The 15,480-nt window shown below is 35.7% G+C and overlaps 4 protein-coding genes across 5 annotated transcripts; 3 read left to right on the top strand and 1 right to left on the bottom strand.

Moving 5' to 3' along the window:
• Positions 1 to 609: 609 nt before the first annotated feature.
• Positions 610 to 3,178, top strand: LOC110377696 (transcription factor A, mitochondrial). 2 transcript variants are annotated; one of them, XR_002429622.3, is made up of 6 exons: positions 610 to 813; positions 972 to 1,182; positions 1,457 to 1,615; positions 1,768 to 1,961; positions 2,234 to 2,568; positions 3,063 to 3,178. XR_002429622.3 is itself a non-coding variant. In XM_021336672.3 (5 exons), the coding sequence occupies exons 1-5, from the start codon at positions 740 to 742 to the stop codon at positions 2,343 to 2,345; spliced, it is 750 nt and encodes a 249-aa protein (XP_021192347.2). In that variant the 5' UTR covers positions 610 to 739; the 3' UTR covers positions 2,346 to 2,720. The 2 variants fall into 2 exon arrangements, 1 of the variants encoding a protein (XP_021192347.2); XM_021336672.3 differs by lacking the exon at positions 3,063 to 3,178 and having other exon boundaries at positions 2,234 to 2,720.
• On the bottom strand, positions 3,112 to 5,410 carry LOC110377697 (uncharacterized). The gene is made up of 2 exons (XM_021336673.3): positions 5,272 to 5,410; positions 3,112 to 5,174 (listed from the first exon to the last, which is right to left on the bottom strand). The coding sequence occupies exons 1-2, from the start codon at positions 5,381 to 5,383 to the stop codon at positions 4,603 to 4,605; spliced, it is 684 nt and encodes a 227-aa protein (XP_021192348.3). The 5' UTR covers positions 5,384 to 5,410; the 3' UTR covers positions 3,112 to 4,602.
• A 364-nt stretch (positions 5,411 to 5,774) lies between these two features.
• On the top strand, positions 5,775 to 12,979 carry Caf1-55 (Chromatin assembly factor 1, p55 subunit). The gene is made up of 10 exons (XM_049850698.2): positions 5,775 to 5,935; positions 6,057 to 6,234; positions 6,794 to 6,909; positions 7,235 to 7,439; positions 7,636 to 7,710; positions 8,063 to 8,245; positions 8,655 to 8,772; positions 9,093 to 9,223; positions 9,684 to 9,861; positions 10,523 to 12,979. The coding sequence occupies exons 1-10, from the start codon at positions 5,914 to 5,916 to the stop codon at positions 10,613 to 10,615; spliced, it is 1,299 nt and encodes a 432-aa protein (XP_049706655.1). The 5' UTR covers positions 5,775 to 5,913; the 3' UTR covers positions 10,616 to 12,979.
• Positions 12,980 to 13,076: 97 nt separating this feature from the next.
• On the top strand, positions 13,077 to 15,285 carry LOC110377687 (uncharacterized). The gene has a single exon (XM_021336653.3). It carries the CDS (start codon positions 13,296 to 13,298, stop codon positions 14,226 to 14,228), a length of 933 nt encoding a protein of 310 aa, XP_021192328.3. The 5' UTR covers positions 13,077 to 13,295; the 3' UTR covers positions 14,229 to 15,285.
• The last annotated feature ends 195 nt before the right edge of the window (positions 15,286 to 15,480 follow it).

Genomic DNA, 15,480 nt, shown 5'->3' with positions numbered 1-15,480 from the left:
ATAGAAGGTATGAGCGAGTGGGGGACGATATGAACACCTGTGGATATTTATGCTCAGACAGAAGGGAGGAGGCACAAAAGTATTATAAAACGGTTCGACTCCTGACATTGAATAAGGAAAGATAAGACGGGCAAAACCAGCGAGGTCAAGATATTTAAATTGAAACCACATACATTTTTAAAGAAATAAAAAAAGGTGTTGAAATTTAAAAATAACTATTGCCGTATTTGTTATGATGATTATGAGGAACTGAAATATTTAGGTAAGTAGGTATGTAGGTACCTCAGATTATTATTGATCTCTGCCTATCTTGTGCTGATCTCATTAGCGAGGTACAGAGAGCTGACTGGTAATTGTGAATGTAGTGGTGTATTGAAATACAATTAAGAAATATATATTTCCATGACATGCTACGCTATTAACTATTTTCTAAACCACCCCCTTGCTTCTTTTTTGTACTGTAACAGATAATTATTTAATGCTAGCAACATTGGTGTTGACATTATGAAAAACATTTCAGCCCTGTTTACATTAACTATTTTTAGCATCTCAGCATCTCTTTCACACCAATGGATACGATATACACCTATCTCATTTTGTAATGCTTAAAAAGTTATACTTTATTCCAAACAGTTGCTAGGCTCCGACTACGATTTTGAAGAATATTATTTTTATATAAACGGGTCATATTTATTATTATTCGTATGTTAAATTTGTGAAATAAGTAGCATTTTTTACAATGACCTCGTTTACTCAGCTTTCTCGACTAAGCAATTACTTCTTAGGAAGTTATAAAAGTGTTCTACACGGAAGGTAAGATTGAGGTTATGACGCTACGGGTTATTGTTTTCATTAGAACATTTTAGAGAACTATCTCTGAATTGCTCATTTGATAAACATGTAGTGAATAAACCTTTGTGTATATCAATTTAAAAATAATTTAGCAGTTCTTTTGATTCATTCTGTTACAGAACTAGTTGGTTGAATCCCATTCAAGTATGCAGCTACACAAGAAAGTCTGCAGAAGAGAGGCTCGGCTTAGAAAAGCCAAAGAGGCCTCTAACTCCATTCTTCAAGTTTATGACACAGATGAGGCCAGCTCTCCTGGCTAAAAACCCTGGCATCTCATCTAAGGAGGCTATTTCCTGGACATCTAAACACTGGCAACAGTTAGATTTAGAGGTAAACGATATTCTAGAGACCCAATCAAAAAAAAAAACGGTCAGTGGGTCGTCAACAATAAATTCTTATCTGTATACCAGCTTCCACCAACAGTTCTACCTACTTCCTGGTCCAAGATAAAAGTAGCTGTTATTCTAATATGTAAGCTGCCAAGTTTTATTAAAATCAATCCCATAGCTTTGTTTGAAAGAAGAACAAACATCCATATGACCACCCATACATACAAACTTTCACATTTATATTGTTAGTGGGATTAAAATTTTCTTTATTGTAGACTAAAACTCAGATGGCAAAAGAATATGAGAAAGATTTAGAAGACTACAAGAAAATCAAGGCAATGTATGAATCTTCACTAACAGATAAACAGAAGGAAGACATCAAAAGACTGAAGGATGAAATGGCTGTAGCCAAAGAAAAAAGAAAGTTACGAGCTGTAAGTAACACATTAATTATAAAAAGCATTAATTTATTCTTAGAAAGTATACTTACTTACATTAATTGTCCATCCTTCTGTTAATTAACTAACCTTCTTAATACTCCGAAATGTACCATTATTAATTATACCTCAAATATAATATTTTTCAGGAGTACAAAGAGCTTGGACGTCCAAAGAAGCCAATGTCTTCCTATTTCCTCTTTACTCAAACCAGAAAGGAAGTTTTCAAAGGCAAAGATTTGAAACAATATCAAGAACTAGTCAAACAAGAGTGGCTTAAGTTATCTGCAAATGAAAAAGCTAAGTATGAAAAACAAGCTGCAGACCTCATGACTAAGTATAAGTAAGTTCAAATCTTTTTAAAGTATTAGGCTTAAAAGTAGGTCCTGATTCAAGAATGCAGTCCAAAAACTAGTATTTTAATAAGAAGAAATAAGACAGTTCTCACCAAACTTTTTTTCATTATGGAACATTGCTGGGCAGAAACCATGCATGTGTATACTTGTGCTTAAAATTTAGTTGCACCTGCCGTCGTCTTTCGCGAGAACTATGCTTCTTTGGCTAATAGCCAATCCAAAATTATTGCTTATCTTATAAAATTGGTTTTGTTCACAGGAAAGAACTAGAAGCTTGGGAACTGAAAATGATATCAATGGGCCGCACAGATCTTGTTCGTAGCAAACCAATCCGAGAGAAAAAACCCAAGGCTGCAGCAAAGACCCAATAGGAACTCGGGTGCTCTGATGAATCAGCTGACTCTTCCCTAAATAGCGATAAGGATGATATTGTACAAAGTATTGATAAGCCAACTTCCACCAGTCAAAACTTATTTACAGTTAAGGAAAGCGTAGTTCCTCAAAATATTTCTGTCACTTCAGAGTCAGATCGTCGGAGCACGGGTGATATAGGCGTTCCTAAAACGCCAGTTCAAAGTGACCAACGTAAACAGAGTAAGAATATCTTCAGTAGTATTAAAAACTTCTTTAATCGTTAAGTTTTAGTTTTGTAGATCTTGATCACAGTTCATGCATTTTTTTGTTGATAGTTCTTTTCTTTCACCTTTGTGTGAGTTTCGTAATTGAATACAGTTTATGATTATGTATATCAGTTTTTTTTTTTCATCCCGAATACACAACCTGTAAATACTTTCATTAGAGTGCTTTCGAACTAGCGGATTTTGACAACCGCGGGCTTAACGTTCGTTCGTAGAAGCAAGATGAGCGTATACGCGTATACGCACACAAAATCTGTTAGTGTGAAAACACTCTTATTTCATTATCACCTTTCACTGAACATTACATTCGGGTAAGTAGCAATCAATTTCATTGCTCATCGTATTCTGTTTTAAAGGATTTGGGAATCATTACAGCACATTAATTTATTGAAATCATATTTCTAAAATACTTCTGATATTTAAAAGTAATTGGGTTCTCTTTATTTCCAGCCAATATTTGAAGCCGAGAGACAAAGCACTAAAATAAAACAAACTGCCATTCACATTAACCATTTTTTATTTCAAAGATGTTACAAAATATAATTAAAATAAACTTTATTATTTTATTTATAGTTGTTTGACCTTTATTTACAATATGAATTAAGCTGATACTCTAAATTATTCACGTGTTTCATAAGCAGAATTTTACTGTATCTAAAGTTCAAGGTACCTATCATAAATAGTAACCATAATATTAGAACAACCATAATGATTAATGTCTATGCATACAAAATTTACATGCAAGAGGTGTGGTATTTCAGTTATAGAAAACAACAGAACAATTATTATTGGCAATCATAGGGAGAAAAATATTCAAACAATTTGCTTACTAACAATGGTGAATGCTTACTAAACAATTGCATATTTACAGTTTTATGTGACAAAGCAGCGATAAAAATCATATAAAAGAATCTAGACAAAGAAAATTATCTTTGGTATTGCCATACCAGCTTAATTCAATTAAATTGTAGTAAAACACCTATTCCATTACCAAAGAAATAACATATTTAAAAGTATTAGTTTGGGGTATGTAACATTTTGGGACATTCAAGATATAACAATTAAGATTAACTAATTATTAGTATTGCTTTTAATTAATTTGGGGTTCATTATGTCAGTGGTTTAGTTAAGTAAGCTGCATCTTGCTTACATTTCATATTTTGTTAGTAAATTGATACACATGACTAATAAGTCTACAAAGATTAAGGCAGTGTTAGAATTGAAGGTTTAAAATTATCTCAAAACCAATTAAATATGATTAAATAAAAACAAAAATGTCTACAAAAAGAGGGTCTACATGTCACAGACTGCCATACTATATTACACAGTTAGTATAATTTCATTAACAACTTTGGATACAGGTAGTAAAGTTCAAGATTATAAAATATACTCACAAGTCCAGGCCATGAAATTGGTTACACAGGCCATTATAATTCATAAGGACTATATCAAAATACCATATTTTATATGTATAAACTATAAAGCCTGAAAATAGCTAATTTGGCATACTATTGAATATTCCTTGCATTACTCTTGTTTGAAAATATTATGCTTTGTTGGTCTCTCATGAGTTACTGACATAAATACAATTTAAATGCATTAGAGTAGTAAATATATTAATTACATAGATCCACGTAAAATGAGTGCATTGAGCAAAAATAAATATTATCATGAAATTAACAAAATATTTTGTAACCATTGCTATATACAAAATTGATTCTAATTTAAAACTAAAAATGGCAATATGTGACTAAAACGCACACTTGTCACATCTTCTCTTCTCACTTATGTATAAAGGCACAAGCAATCAAAACTATGGAACATTGTGGAGCACTTTCAAAACTCAACTTTAGAGTCAGTATGAAACATGAGATTTGGAACAACACTTGAGTTGAATTTTGAACAATACCCCAATCTATTCTAGCCAGCTATTGTTAGATACTGCTCAGTCAATGTAATGCCCTCAACTTGGGTGCAAATGAAGTAATTACTATGTAATTAAACCATCCTTCAAGGTAATAAGCAGTGATTGTATGCAAATTGTGGTGAATAGAAAAACACAAATGTCGCATGAAATCACACCCATACACTGTGTCAAATAGATTATTCTCTTCACTCTGTGAGATGACACAATGTGCAACAGTTGTAATGCATTGGCAAGTTTAGAATTACTTTGTGACGGAAACCATACTAATTTAGTTATGACATAAATAAGTACTGGTAAGAAAAAGTAGGTATCATCAAATGTGACCAATGACAAACTGTACAGTAATTGAATTAGAAGTGATAACAAAACTATGTCGTATTTGTTATTAGTGATTTTCTCCAAGAGGGATGGTGATGGTGTAGACGCGGGCTCTGGTGCCGGTGAGGCGAAAGGTGCCAAATCACTGGGTACCTCTCCATCGCCTGCCGCGATGTCATGATTCAGTGATAACAGGTCAAACGAATCTGATTCGGAGGTGATCACACCATTGTTGAGCGAAGTCTTGCTACTGCTATTGTCCGTTGGAAGCGAAATCTCGTGTATTGGATCAGGAATTATAGTTCTGACCGGAGATTCTGGAAAAGAAACAATGTGATAAGCAAAATCTAGCTCAAATATTTTATAACCAGCCAGAGGCACAACGTGTCATGACCGCACAAAGACGTCGCATACCTCTAGGACAGTCGTCGCCACATTTTCCAGATATAAGTTGAAGTCTATTGTGAGAATTTTCTAATATTCTTCTCCTTCGAGCTTCACGACGAGCTGCTGCAGCATCAGCCATGTTGACATTAATCAAATGACATTATTCTTTTTTATTGCCAATACAAAAAAAATAATATTCTGATCGACGTTAAAATTCAAGAATAAAATTGGTGATTCGGTAAATTCTTCACAAATGCTTTGAATAAAATATAGAAATGACGGCTTCTTGTTATAATTGTCTTCCTAATGTTTCAAAATTAAGAAAAATATTTTTGAGACTCTTCGTTTCTTGACACGGTAGTGAAAGGAGAATACCAGTTCAAATTAGATTAGAGACACAAGCCATTAATTATCTAGTATCAATTATGTTTGGCGTGATTTATGACTAGTATTTTTCAGTTTTATTTATTGCAACTGTTTTAAAGAAAACTTAACAAAATAATTAATTACGGATTTGAACATCAGATAATAATTGGCAACCGGAAGTTTGTGTGTTGTCTGTTGCCAGTAACGCCAAGGACTTTTGTTTGGCGCCTTTACGGGCCGGTCGGTTTTTACTGATAAATTTGTCAATTTGCATCAAACAAACACAAATTCCTGCTAGATATAATGGGGGACAAAGGAGACGGAGGTAATTCTATTCAAATCCACGATATAATCCATGTTGTTGATGATCTGAGCTGACGCTTGACAGTCAGTGATTTTTTGGTTATCAAAAAAGTCTTCGTATCTCTAATTTGTGTCATTTACAGAAACCTTTGATGATGCCGTTGAAGAGAGGGTAATCAATGAGGAGTACAAAATATGGAAGAAGAATACCCCGTTCTTGTATGATTTGGTGATGACACACGCTCTGGAATGGCCCTCGTTAACTGCTCAGTGGCTTCCAGACGTGACCAGACCCGAAGGCAAGGACTACTCCGTTCATAGGTACGAAATTTCTGTGTAACTCTTGAAAATCATTCTTTACCAGGTCTATTTGTAATGGTGCTGTTTGACACATCATCATGAGGAAAGTCAGTTCAGTAAACCCTTGGTTATGTCTACCCTTCCTTGAGTTGATCTAAATTTGCTGGCATCTTCTTGTTCCTAGACAAATACACAAAGAACTTATAAGACTTCTTTGTTCTGTCTCCAATTCTTTGAAGTTCACACCTGGCTAGCACCTGCTGTCAATCAGTCAAACCGTTTCAACCAACTTTACTAAGAAAGTTTAGTTGGCTGTGCTTTATTTTTAGTATTGGTCAGAGATATTTTCATGACCTTTTATTTTTATTATGTTATAAGTTCTGCATCTTAAGAGAACTTCCTGTACCCAGCCTTTTTCAGTAGCTAGTGACAATATAGCTTCCCAAAATTGAAATGATTTAAAAAAATCAGTAATTTAACAGGCCTTAGGGAACAAACAAATCAGTTCTTCCTTCTTATAATTTTAGTTTGTATTATTGATTAGAAACAACTTTTTATACTTTATGTTTTGTTGGTACAGATTAATCTTGGGCACACACACATCAGACGAACAGAACCATCTACTGATTGCCAGTGTTCAGCTGCCAAATGAGGATGCACAGTTTGACGCCAGCCACTACGACAATGATAAAGGAGGTATTTATCAACAACAATACTAAAATAATTTTTGAACTCGAAAACAAATACATTTTTGCTCAAAAAGTGTTTGAGTACTCGCAAAATGTCTTTAAATATACTGTATTTAGTTAGTTAGTTTTGAATAATATCTTATGGACTATTTATCAGTCTACTTAAAAAGAACAATTCACTCTCAAACTCTTGTATTATATTTCCAACAATATCCATTTCATATATACATGTTTTGTTTTATTTTTTTGAAAACCTGTATGGAAAATCCAGTTCTGCTATAAATAGAGCTGAGTCAATATTTTCCATTAACGAAATGAAATAATTTTTCCAGAATTTGGTGGCTTTGGCTCAGTGTCGGGTAAAATCGACATTGAGATAAAGATCAACCATGAAGGTGAGGTGAACAGGGCACGTTATATGCCCCAGAACCCCTGTGTCATTGCCACCAAGACACCTTCCTCCGATGTGCTGGTCTTTGACTACACTAAGCATCCGTCAAAGCCTGAACCTTCCGGCGAGTGTCACCCTGACCTTAGGTATGTTTACTATATCACTTATATTCAATCAGTCTTCATTTTGTATTTACGATTCAAAACAAAGTATACAGAAATATTGTGTTATCATTTTAGGTAAATATGTTTTGGTTTTTTTTTTTTGTATTTCATACATAAAGTCAAGTGAAACTCCATATTTTAGGAGGATAGAGTATGATATGGTGTGTATTTTCCACAGATTGCGAGGTCATCAAAAAGAAGGCTATGGCTTATCCTGGAACCCCAACCTAAATGGATATCTTCTGTCTGCCAGGTTAGTGCTTTAAAAATAAAGTTTTATCTTTACTATGTAGTTTGTCACTTATTGTTCAGAAGTATCTTTGTTTGTGTTTGTGCTTAGAAATAAATAAATAAGTTTGACATTAAAATAATATTAGATGACACATAATTAACTTACCTAGCATGAACATTGAAGTAACTAGACTATTGAACTTTTGTATAAACTCTACTTCTTTTCTTTCTCCATTTCCTTCAACTATAAAGTCTCAAAGCTTGACTCTTCATAAGGACCAGGATTTAAGTATTTGAAATAAGAACATGTGACTTCAACTTTTCCACAATATTCTTTATATAAAATTACTACCTTTACAACTTTAACCCCCCAGTGATGACCACACAATCTGCCTGTGGGACATAAACGCGACGCCGAAGGAAGGCCGCGTGATCGAGGCCAAGTCCGTGTTCACGGGACACACCGCCGTCGTCGAGGACGTGGCCTGGCATCTGCTGCACGAGTCACTGTTTGGATCCGTCGCTGATGATCAGAAGCTCATGATTTGGGACACTAGGCAAGTACAGAATATCATTTAATAATATGCTGTCGACACTCACAAAAATTGCTGCTACAGTTGTTAACACATAACTTGGCAAAGATTTGTGTTCTTTAGTGACTGTGAATTTCAACATCATTCACTTAGTGACACGAAAAAGTGCTCCTTTTTATTCTGTTTGTTCCTGTATGCCGTCATTTTTTATTTGTATCTGCTTGGAAGAAATAAGACCAAGTTTTCATCTAACGAATTTGCTAGATACCTGTCGGGATACTGGTAGTTGCAAAATGTTTAGGCACGTGGTTGTCGCGCGCATACGTGCAGAAACTAATTGATTTAAATTATAAGCTGTAATCGACACATACTGTTCGTAATAGAAAACAATATTTTTTTTACTTTTAGTAGCTAATACTTATCTCATTTGTAGGTGTAACAACACTTCGAAGCCCTCTCACACAGTGGACGCGCACACCGCGGAGGTGAACTGCCTCAGCTTTAACCCCTACTCCGAGTTCATACTAGCCACCGGCAGTGCTGATAAAACCGTAAGTTATTTACAGTTCTCATAAAACATGATGTCATAAATTTCGAGAACAACTATAATATAACTAATAACTATATTATAGGTGCATTAAAAAGTGATATCCAAAATTGGTGCTTGGTGGTGGTTGGTGGGTGCTTTTTAATATCCAAAATTGATGACAAAAACTTTAGCAAAAACTTACGAAAGAAACTAAACTTACTTGTGTGGTGTGTAATTCAAATTCAACTGTTTTTTTTTTCCTCTCAAAAGTTGTTTTTCAAATAAATAATAGGATTAGTTGATACAAACATGTGACTGTACAATAATACTGTGTTGTACTAGGTGGCGCTATGGGACCTGCGCAACCTGAAGCTGAAGCTGCACTCGTTCGAGTCGCACAAGGACGAGATCTTCCAGGTGCAGTGGTCCCCGCACAACGAGACCATCCTCGCCAGCAGCGGCACCGACAGGAGGTATTACACGAAACTTGCTCTATTTATTACTGTTATTTAGCAGAAGAGAGGGCGAAAGAATGGTTAGAGTTTAAATACTTTATGAGTATGAGTCTTCTCGACTTACATATTTGAGTAGTAAATCTAGAGATGCTGTATAAAATTACATTGTCATTCTTTGCTTTATGGGGTAATAATTTAGGTTCAACCATAACTATGTATTTAAGACTATATATGAAAAAAAACTATTGTCTCACATGTGATTTCTTCATGAAAATAAGGTGAAATTCGTTTCCTTCAAACCCAACAACAATTAGTGCTATCGCCCCTCATTTTAATCAAATTTTTGAGATTATATTTGAGTGAAAACAGGTTCTTATATATCTCAGCCTATCAGTACAAATTCAAACATAAACTACACTTGATACTGGCCACCACAATCCACCAAACTGAAATTTGATAAGTACCGCAATTGTTGCAGGCTTCACGTGTGGGATCTGTCCAAGATCGGCGAGGAGCAGACGGCAGAGGACGCGGAGGACGGACCTCCGGAGTTGCTGTTCATACACGGAGGTCATACCGCCAAGATATCTGACTTCTCCTGGAACCCTAACGAGCCCTGGGTCATCTGCTCTGTGTCGGAAGATAATATTATGCAGGTATGGTAAAGGCAGTTATTGCTGCTTTTTTTATTTATTACTAGCTTTTGCCCGCGACTTCGTTCGCGTGGAATAATGACTTCCGGCAGATATTTATTTTTTTTGTAATAAAAACTATCCTATGTCCTTTCTCAAGTTTCAAACTATGTCTGTATCATATTTCACACAAATCGATTCAGTAGTTTAGGCGTGAAGAAAAGACAGACAGAGTTACTTTCGCATTTATAATATTAGTTTGGATTAATAACAATGAAAGTAGGTTAGGCTAGAGCTAAAGCTAAGCCCCACAAAAACGTTTGTTGTTTGACTGTGGGGTCAATGTAATTATAATTAACTATTATAATAATAAAATAATTAGCTTATAAACTTATAACAATTAATAATTAAAGTATTACCTTGTTTATATCCTGTTTGTTTATCTCACAAAACTTAGAATCGCATCGCCTATTAAGTTTTCCGGGTCAGCTAGTAATGTAATAAATATGGTGTACTAACTAGCGTAATTCGTATGTACATAGTTTCTAAAGTTGAATAAGTGCTCTACCACGTATTCAAGTTAAATAGGTTTGCCCAGTATGTTAATTTATCAACCGCCATGTACATATCAAGATAACGCAACTAGTTTCAAAATATTATAAATAACTCTGTTACATTCACCCAGGTATGGCAAATGGCTGAGAACATATACAATGATGAAGAACCGGAGACGCCCGCCTCGGAACTGGAGTCGGGCGTCAACGTCAACCACGGCTAGCCGCCCACCCGCTAACTGTGCACTCACTCGCTAAATACATACGGGACTACTTATTATAATGGCCACGGAACATTTATGGTGAGGCGTAGATAAACCATTTATTGCTGTCAAACTAATATCGATGTTGTTGTCATTGAAATAGAAGTTAAAATCCATATAAACCTAGCATATTACAGTTCTTCTAAAATCGATAAAGTTCCGACACCAAATTCCGAGCACAAGTCCGCGCGTGTGTTTCAACCCTAAAGAAAAACAAAAGACGACCGGCCATTAAACAAAATTTTGCTCTCACTGTTGAAGTAAAAAGTTGTGTGTGTCAGAGCATTATCAAGATTTTTGAAGCCTTTGAATTCCTCAAGACGTTCAGGATTCTATTCTAAAATCACTCGCCACACTAGTGATTCAAACAGAATCCTGCAGTTGCTCGGGATTCAATATTCTCTGCCCTCCCAACAAACAACTTTGCTCACCTGTAAACACAAATACCTATTCTCCACTAAAGTCGAACATTTGATTATAATATTAGTCATGATAAAGATAAATTTATTTGTTAAAAACATATGTTATAAAGGTGTTACATTTATTTACAGTTTCAATATGTTTTGCCATGTCAGGCGTACAAATTTACATTTATTAAACTAAAAATGTAAAAATGTTAATTGTTGTATGTTAATTGATTTTACATATTAGGTACTTCAATGAACATAATGTCGATAATAATTTGACAGCGAAAAATGATTCTCAATGCCCTCCATGATATCTGTGTGGGCCCCAGCTGTGCATACCCTTTTGTGACAATCTGTTACGTCACTTTGGCCCAAAATACAAAATTCTGGTTAACAAAGGACTTTTTGGTGAGCTCTTTCATATCTGTGGTGAGTTTCTTTTTGTTCTGTTGAATTTATTTCCAGGGTAGAGGCTAGTTTAATTAGTGATTTAATCAGAATATTGATCTAAATACATCAATTAGTTCCCAAAGTTGGAGTACATAATAAATTGGAGAAATTTTGAATTGAAGAAATGAAAGAAGGGTACTTCAAAAACCTGTTTCAGATTACTTTTTTAACATTATCGAGAAAATGAAAGAGCTCAAAATCCATCGCAATTTGAACCTTATGTCTTTAGGTGTAAGGTAAAAAATAAATTGGTATGTTCAACAAGTACATAAACTGTACGATATTAGAAGATAAGATGAAAAGATGCTACAATCATTGTTTGTGGCGACTTTGTTATCGAAAAGAAAATTTGAATATTTTTGCATAATCTAAAATTTATTTTTGAGTCCACGTTTTGTAAACATACAGTTTAGTTGTTTGTGCTTGAGTTAGCCCATTGGTGGGAACTGCTAGTAGGTTAGGGTCATTTCCGTGTTTGTTAACCCCCTCTTGTCTTCTATGATAATAAATCGATCTCGTTTCGGACTGTTAATATAATAAAACTTCATTAACTGTGGCAATTCTAGAGAAAAAAACAACTGGAAAAAATATCTCGTATTTGTAGACTGAGGACTTGGTTTTATTAATTTAATTCAAAAGGCCTGTAGCTAAGCTACTTTGCCCTTTTTCGTAATATACCTACTTAAACAAACAGAGATCTCGTTTCGATCTCGCTATAACCGCCGAAAGACAATCTAGAGGGTTAACAAATTAAATATAAAAACCGATAAGCTAAGTAAGCTGTAAATTTAGTTTTATGTAATGTTTCTGCCTTTGGGCTGGTCAATATGGAAAGGGTCCAATAATGAGTGGTCTGTAAGCACAGGAATCTCACGTGCACTTTCAGTTTAATGAATTTTGGAAAATATTTTATATATTGTGAAATATTCTAGTTTATTTTATTGTAAAATAAATGTGCTTACAGACCACTGAAGTGCGTTGCGACAACACTACACGCCATAGAGACACTTCGCTAGCGACATGTTAATTCCATTCTTTAATTTATTGTTTCTTTCCGATAAGTCACAAGGATGTGTTTCTGTTGTAACTGTCATTGATACAATATTAAGGGCCTCTTTCACGGCCGAAGTATTCCACATTACATATAATGTATAATTAGATTTAATTGATAACATTTCCCTGTTACTAATAAACGTGTAGTGTGTAGCATTTGATAGCTTAGCTGTCATAGTTTATATTCGCAATACGTAAACATCCTCCGTGAATGATATGCTAAGCTATCGAATCGTAGTGTCTCGATGTATTTGCATGTTCAATGTTTAGTCTACGGTAACTGTAATAGCACAAAGTGAAAGATGCCCTTTCCCTGGTGACGCGACTGACCGACGGTATTTTATAATGTTAATGCAGTAATGGAATAATTTTAAGCTCTGCTAATTACCTATTATGATTAAAAGTATCGTAATTATTCTTATGGTTTTATTTTATCTGGTTTTTACGTTATCGGTTAATAATATGCAATTGTTTAAATAAGTTTGCAAACATGCTCAGTATTTTTAAATGTTTCTGTTGAAGTCAAAGTTGAGTTCCCTTACGTGCAGTTAATTACTTAACGCGTGGGTGTCACGGCAGCGATACCACGCTGTCTGGATAGCTAGGTGGGTCGCGACCCCTGCGTGTCGCCACTCACCGCGCCCACTGCGTCATGACTAATGTGATTGTTTTGTGACCGGGAGTGGACACCAGACAATATTTAGTTGTGAACTTTCTGCCGCCTCGACAACATGCAACTTGCTGTAATAGTGTTGCTACTAATAACGAGTGGAGTGACAGCACGTAGTCATGGCCACGCTCGGCACGGGACCACGCACCACTATCCGCACTCTACCGGGTACTCTGGCTACGGCACCGGCGGTTCGCACACCTACCCTCACTCCCCTGGGATGTCCGGCAACACCAACCGTGGGAACGTGCAACAAACATACTACCAGCAACACAACACCGTGCAGAATAGCTACAGACCGAAGACGGAAGTCCATCACCATTACCACTACAGCCCGCCACAGCAGATAAGTTACGGATCTACATACCACCCCGTGTATCAAGGACACCCGCCCGTCTACGTTTACGAGTACCGAGACTCTGGCAGCAGATTCGATACATTACTGACTGGACTGGCGCTGTACAACTTGGGCCGCAACAGTCATAGTCACAGTCACTACTCAGACAGACAGTACACCGGGAGCCCGGGCGAGACGTGCAGACTGGGTATAAGCAAACGAAACGAAGAGTACGAAGAAACGCGCATTGACTGCAATCTGATGTCGAGTTTCATTTGGGAGGATACCTCTCACAGTTCTGGTTCCACTAGCACCGGCCAACAAGTCATAAAGAACACGACCGAAGTAAAAGTGACGCAAACTGTGAATGGATTGGGGAACAGCTCTTCAGTAACAACAGTGACTAAAAGTGAAACAGTAGTGGACGCCTTAAACGTGAAGGGCCCTTCTATAGCGGTGACTCCCGGCATGACTTGTTACATGATCAGGAGTTTCAGAGACACCACTGTTTTGCGGAGACCTGTAGATTGTGGATTGTTGCAAGAGTACGCTCGAAGTTCATTATATCGGAATAGTGGGCAGTGTACTATGCCTAGTACGAGGATAGTTCTATATTTCCTTATAATATATTTAGTGATATATTTTAAGGTAAATTAATCCCAAATCTTTCAAATTCGTCTAGACTTTTTATCAAAGTGTCCTTTCGTAATTTTTTATAAACTTTAGTATCAGCATCAATAATAAAGTGATCATCAAATCTACGTTTCATAGATATTTCTGTCGTGTTTGGTTTAGGATTGAATCTGTTACATTTTAATGTTCTGTAACGTTTTTTTTTCTTGGAGTTGTTTGATTAGTTGGTCTAGAAACACGATGAGTAACACAATATCTGCCTATTAAACTAAGACACTTCAAACAGAGGCATCATGTCTTTTATTTATCTATTTTTAGTAAATGTTATTTTGTAAAAAAAATAAATCTATAAATAAAATCTATATTTAAATAAATGTATAATTTAATGAACACCTTGGTTTACCTGAGTTGCTGCTTCATACAACCTGGCTTATCCATTAAATATAGCAAATGTCGGGAGCAGCGATAACATAAAAAAAGGGAGCGACTTGTTGGGATGACGTGACTAATTATTAGTCTAGCTAATTAGTTTAGTTAAGTACATAAGGAGTAAATAAATAAGGAAAACGGACTATATTGTTTGTTATTACTTACAGTGTTGTGTGGTCACTTGTGTTAGAAACATGAATCTCCGTCACCTTTCTGTTCTCGTAACGGTGATAGTGCTTCTACCGGGGCAAGCAGTATCGCGCTTTTTTGTGCCAAGAATATATACCCCTAGAATCAGTATGCCAGAATTTAGTGTACCAAGAATACCTGATATCCATGTGCCAACCATGCATGAATTTAATGTCCCAAAAATCCATGATTATAATTTCCCAAATGTGCACGATGTCAGTTTTCCAAAATTTCATGATTATAGTTTCCCAAAAGTGCAAGATGTCAGTTTACCAAAAACGGAGGAATTTTCGAATGGCGTCAGAAATGTGCACCCGGAGCATCCGAAAATTGATGTGAAACAATATGATATCATGAAGACTATGATGAAAGAGGAAGAACTAAATAAAGTATTGGACACTGAAGGGAACAATAAACTAACCTCGAAGAAAGACCCAACTTCACCTAAACATGAAGAAGAACTTATCTACAAATCAAAGCAAGAATACTCTGCCAACAAGAAAATCGAATTCAAAGATATCGAAGAGGAAGTGATTGACTTGGCAGAGGACGTTCTTGATATGATTGATGCATTAACTGCTGATGACGGCGATGAAGGAGTCTCAGGGGAGTCTTCAGATAAGTCTGATTCTGAAGACTTGGACTTGCCATCGATATC

The sequence above is a fragment of the Helicoverpa armigera genome, chromosome 18 (assembly GCF_030705265.1).
Source record: "Helicoverpa armigera isolate CAAS_96S chromosome 18, ASM3070526v1, whole genome shotgun sequence".
In the NCBI taxonomy this organism is placed as follows: Eukaryota; Metazoa; Arthropoda; class Insecta; order Lepidoptera; family Noctuidae; genus Helicoverpa; species Helicoverpa armigera.
The sequence above is the reverse complement of the archived record's forward strand: the minus strand, read 5'-3'. Positions and strand labels throughout refer to the sequence as shown.

What these genes read in the sequence shown, in the direction of transcription:
- LOC110377697 (XM_021336673.3), bottom strand. Translation starts at nt 5,383, where the DNA reads ATGGCTGATGCTGCAGCAGCTCGTCGTGAAGCTCGAAGGAGAAGAATA. An exon ending in TGGCGACGACTGTCCTAGAG is followed by an intron (nt 5,175 to 5,271) that starts GTATGCGACGTC and finishes TTTCTTTTCCAG; the next exon opens with AATCTCCGGTCAGAACTATA.
- LOC110377696 (XM_021336672.3), top strand. Translation starts at nt 740, where the DNA reads ATGACCTCGTTTACTCAGCTTTCTCGACTAAGCAATTACTTCTTAGGA. An exon ending in GGCAACAGTTAGATTTAGAG is followed by an intron (nt 1,183 to 1,456) that starts GTAAACGATATT and finishes TCTTTATTGTAG; the next exon opens with ACTAAAACTCAGATGGCAAA. An exon ending in AAAAAAGAAAGTTACGAGCT is followed by an intron (nt 1,616 to 1,767) that starts GTAAGTAACACA and finishes AATATTTTTCAG; the next exon opens with GAGTACAAAGAGCTTGGACG.
- LOC110377687 (XM_021336653.3), top strand. Translation starts at nt 13,296, where the DNA reads ATGCAACTTGCTGTAATAGTGTTGCTACTAATAACGAGTGGAGTGACA.
- Caf1-55 (XM_049850698.2), top strand. Translation starts at nt 5,914, where the DNA reads ATGGGGGACAAAGGAGACGGAG. An exon ending in AGCAGCGGCACCGACAGGAG is followed by an intron (nt 9,224 to 9,683) that starts GTATTACACGAA and finishes CAATTGTTGCAG; the next exon opens with GCTTCACGTGTGGGATCTGT. An exon ending in CGGAAGATAATATTATGCAG is followed by an intron (nt 9,862 to 10,522) that starts GTATGGTAAAGG and finishes ACATTCACCCAG; the next exon opens with GTATGGCAAATGGCTGAGAA.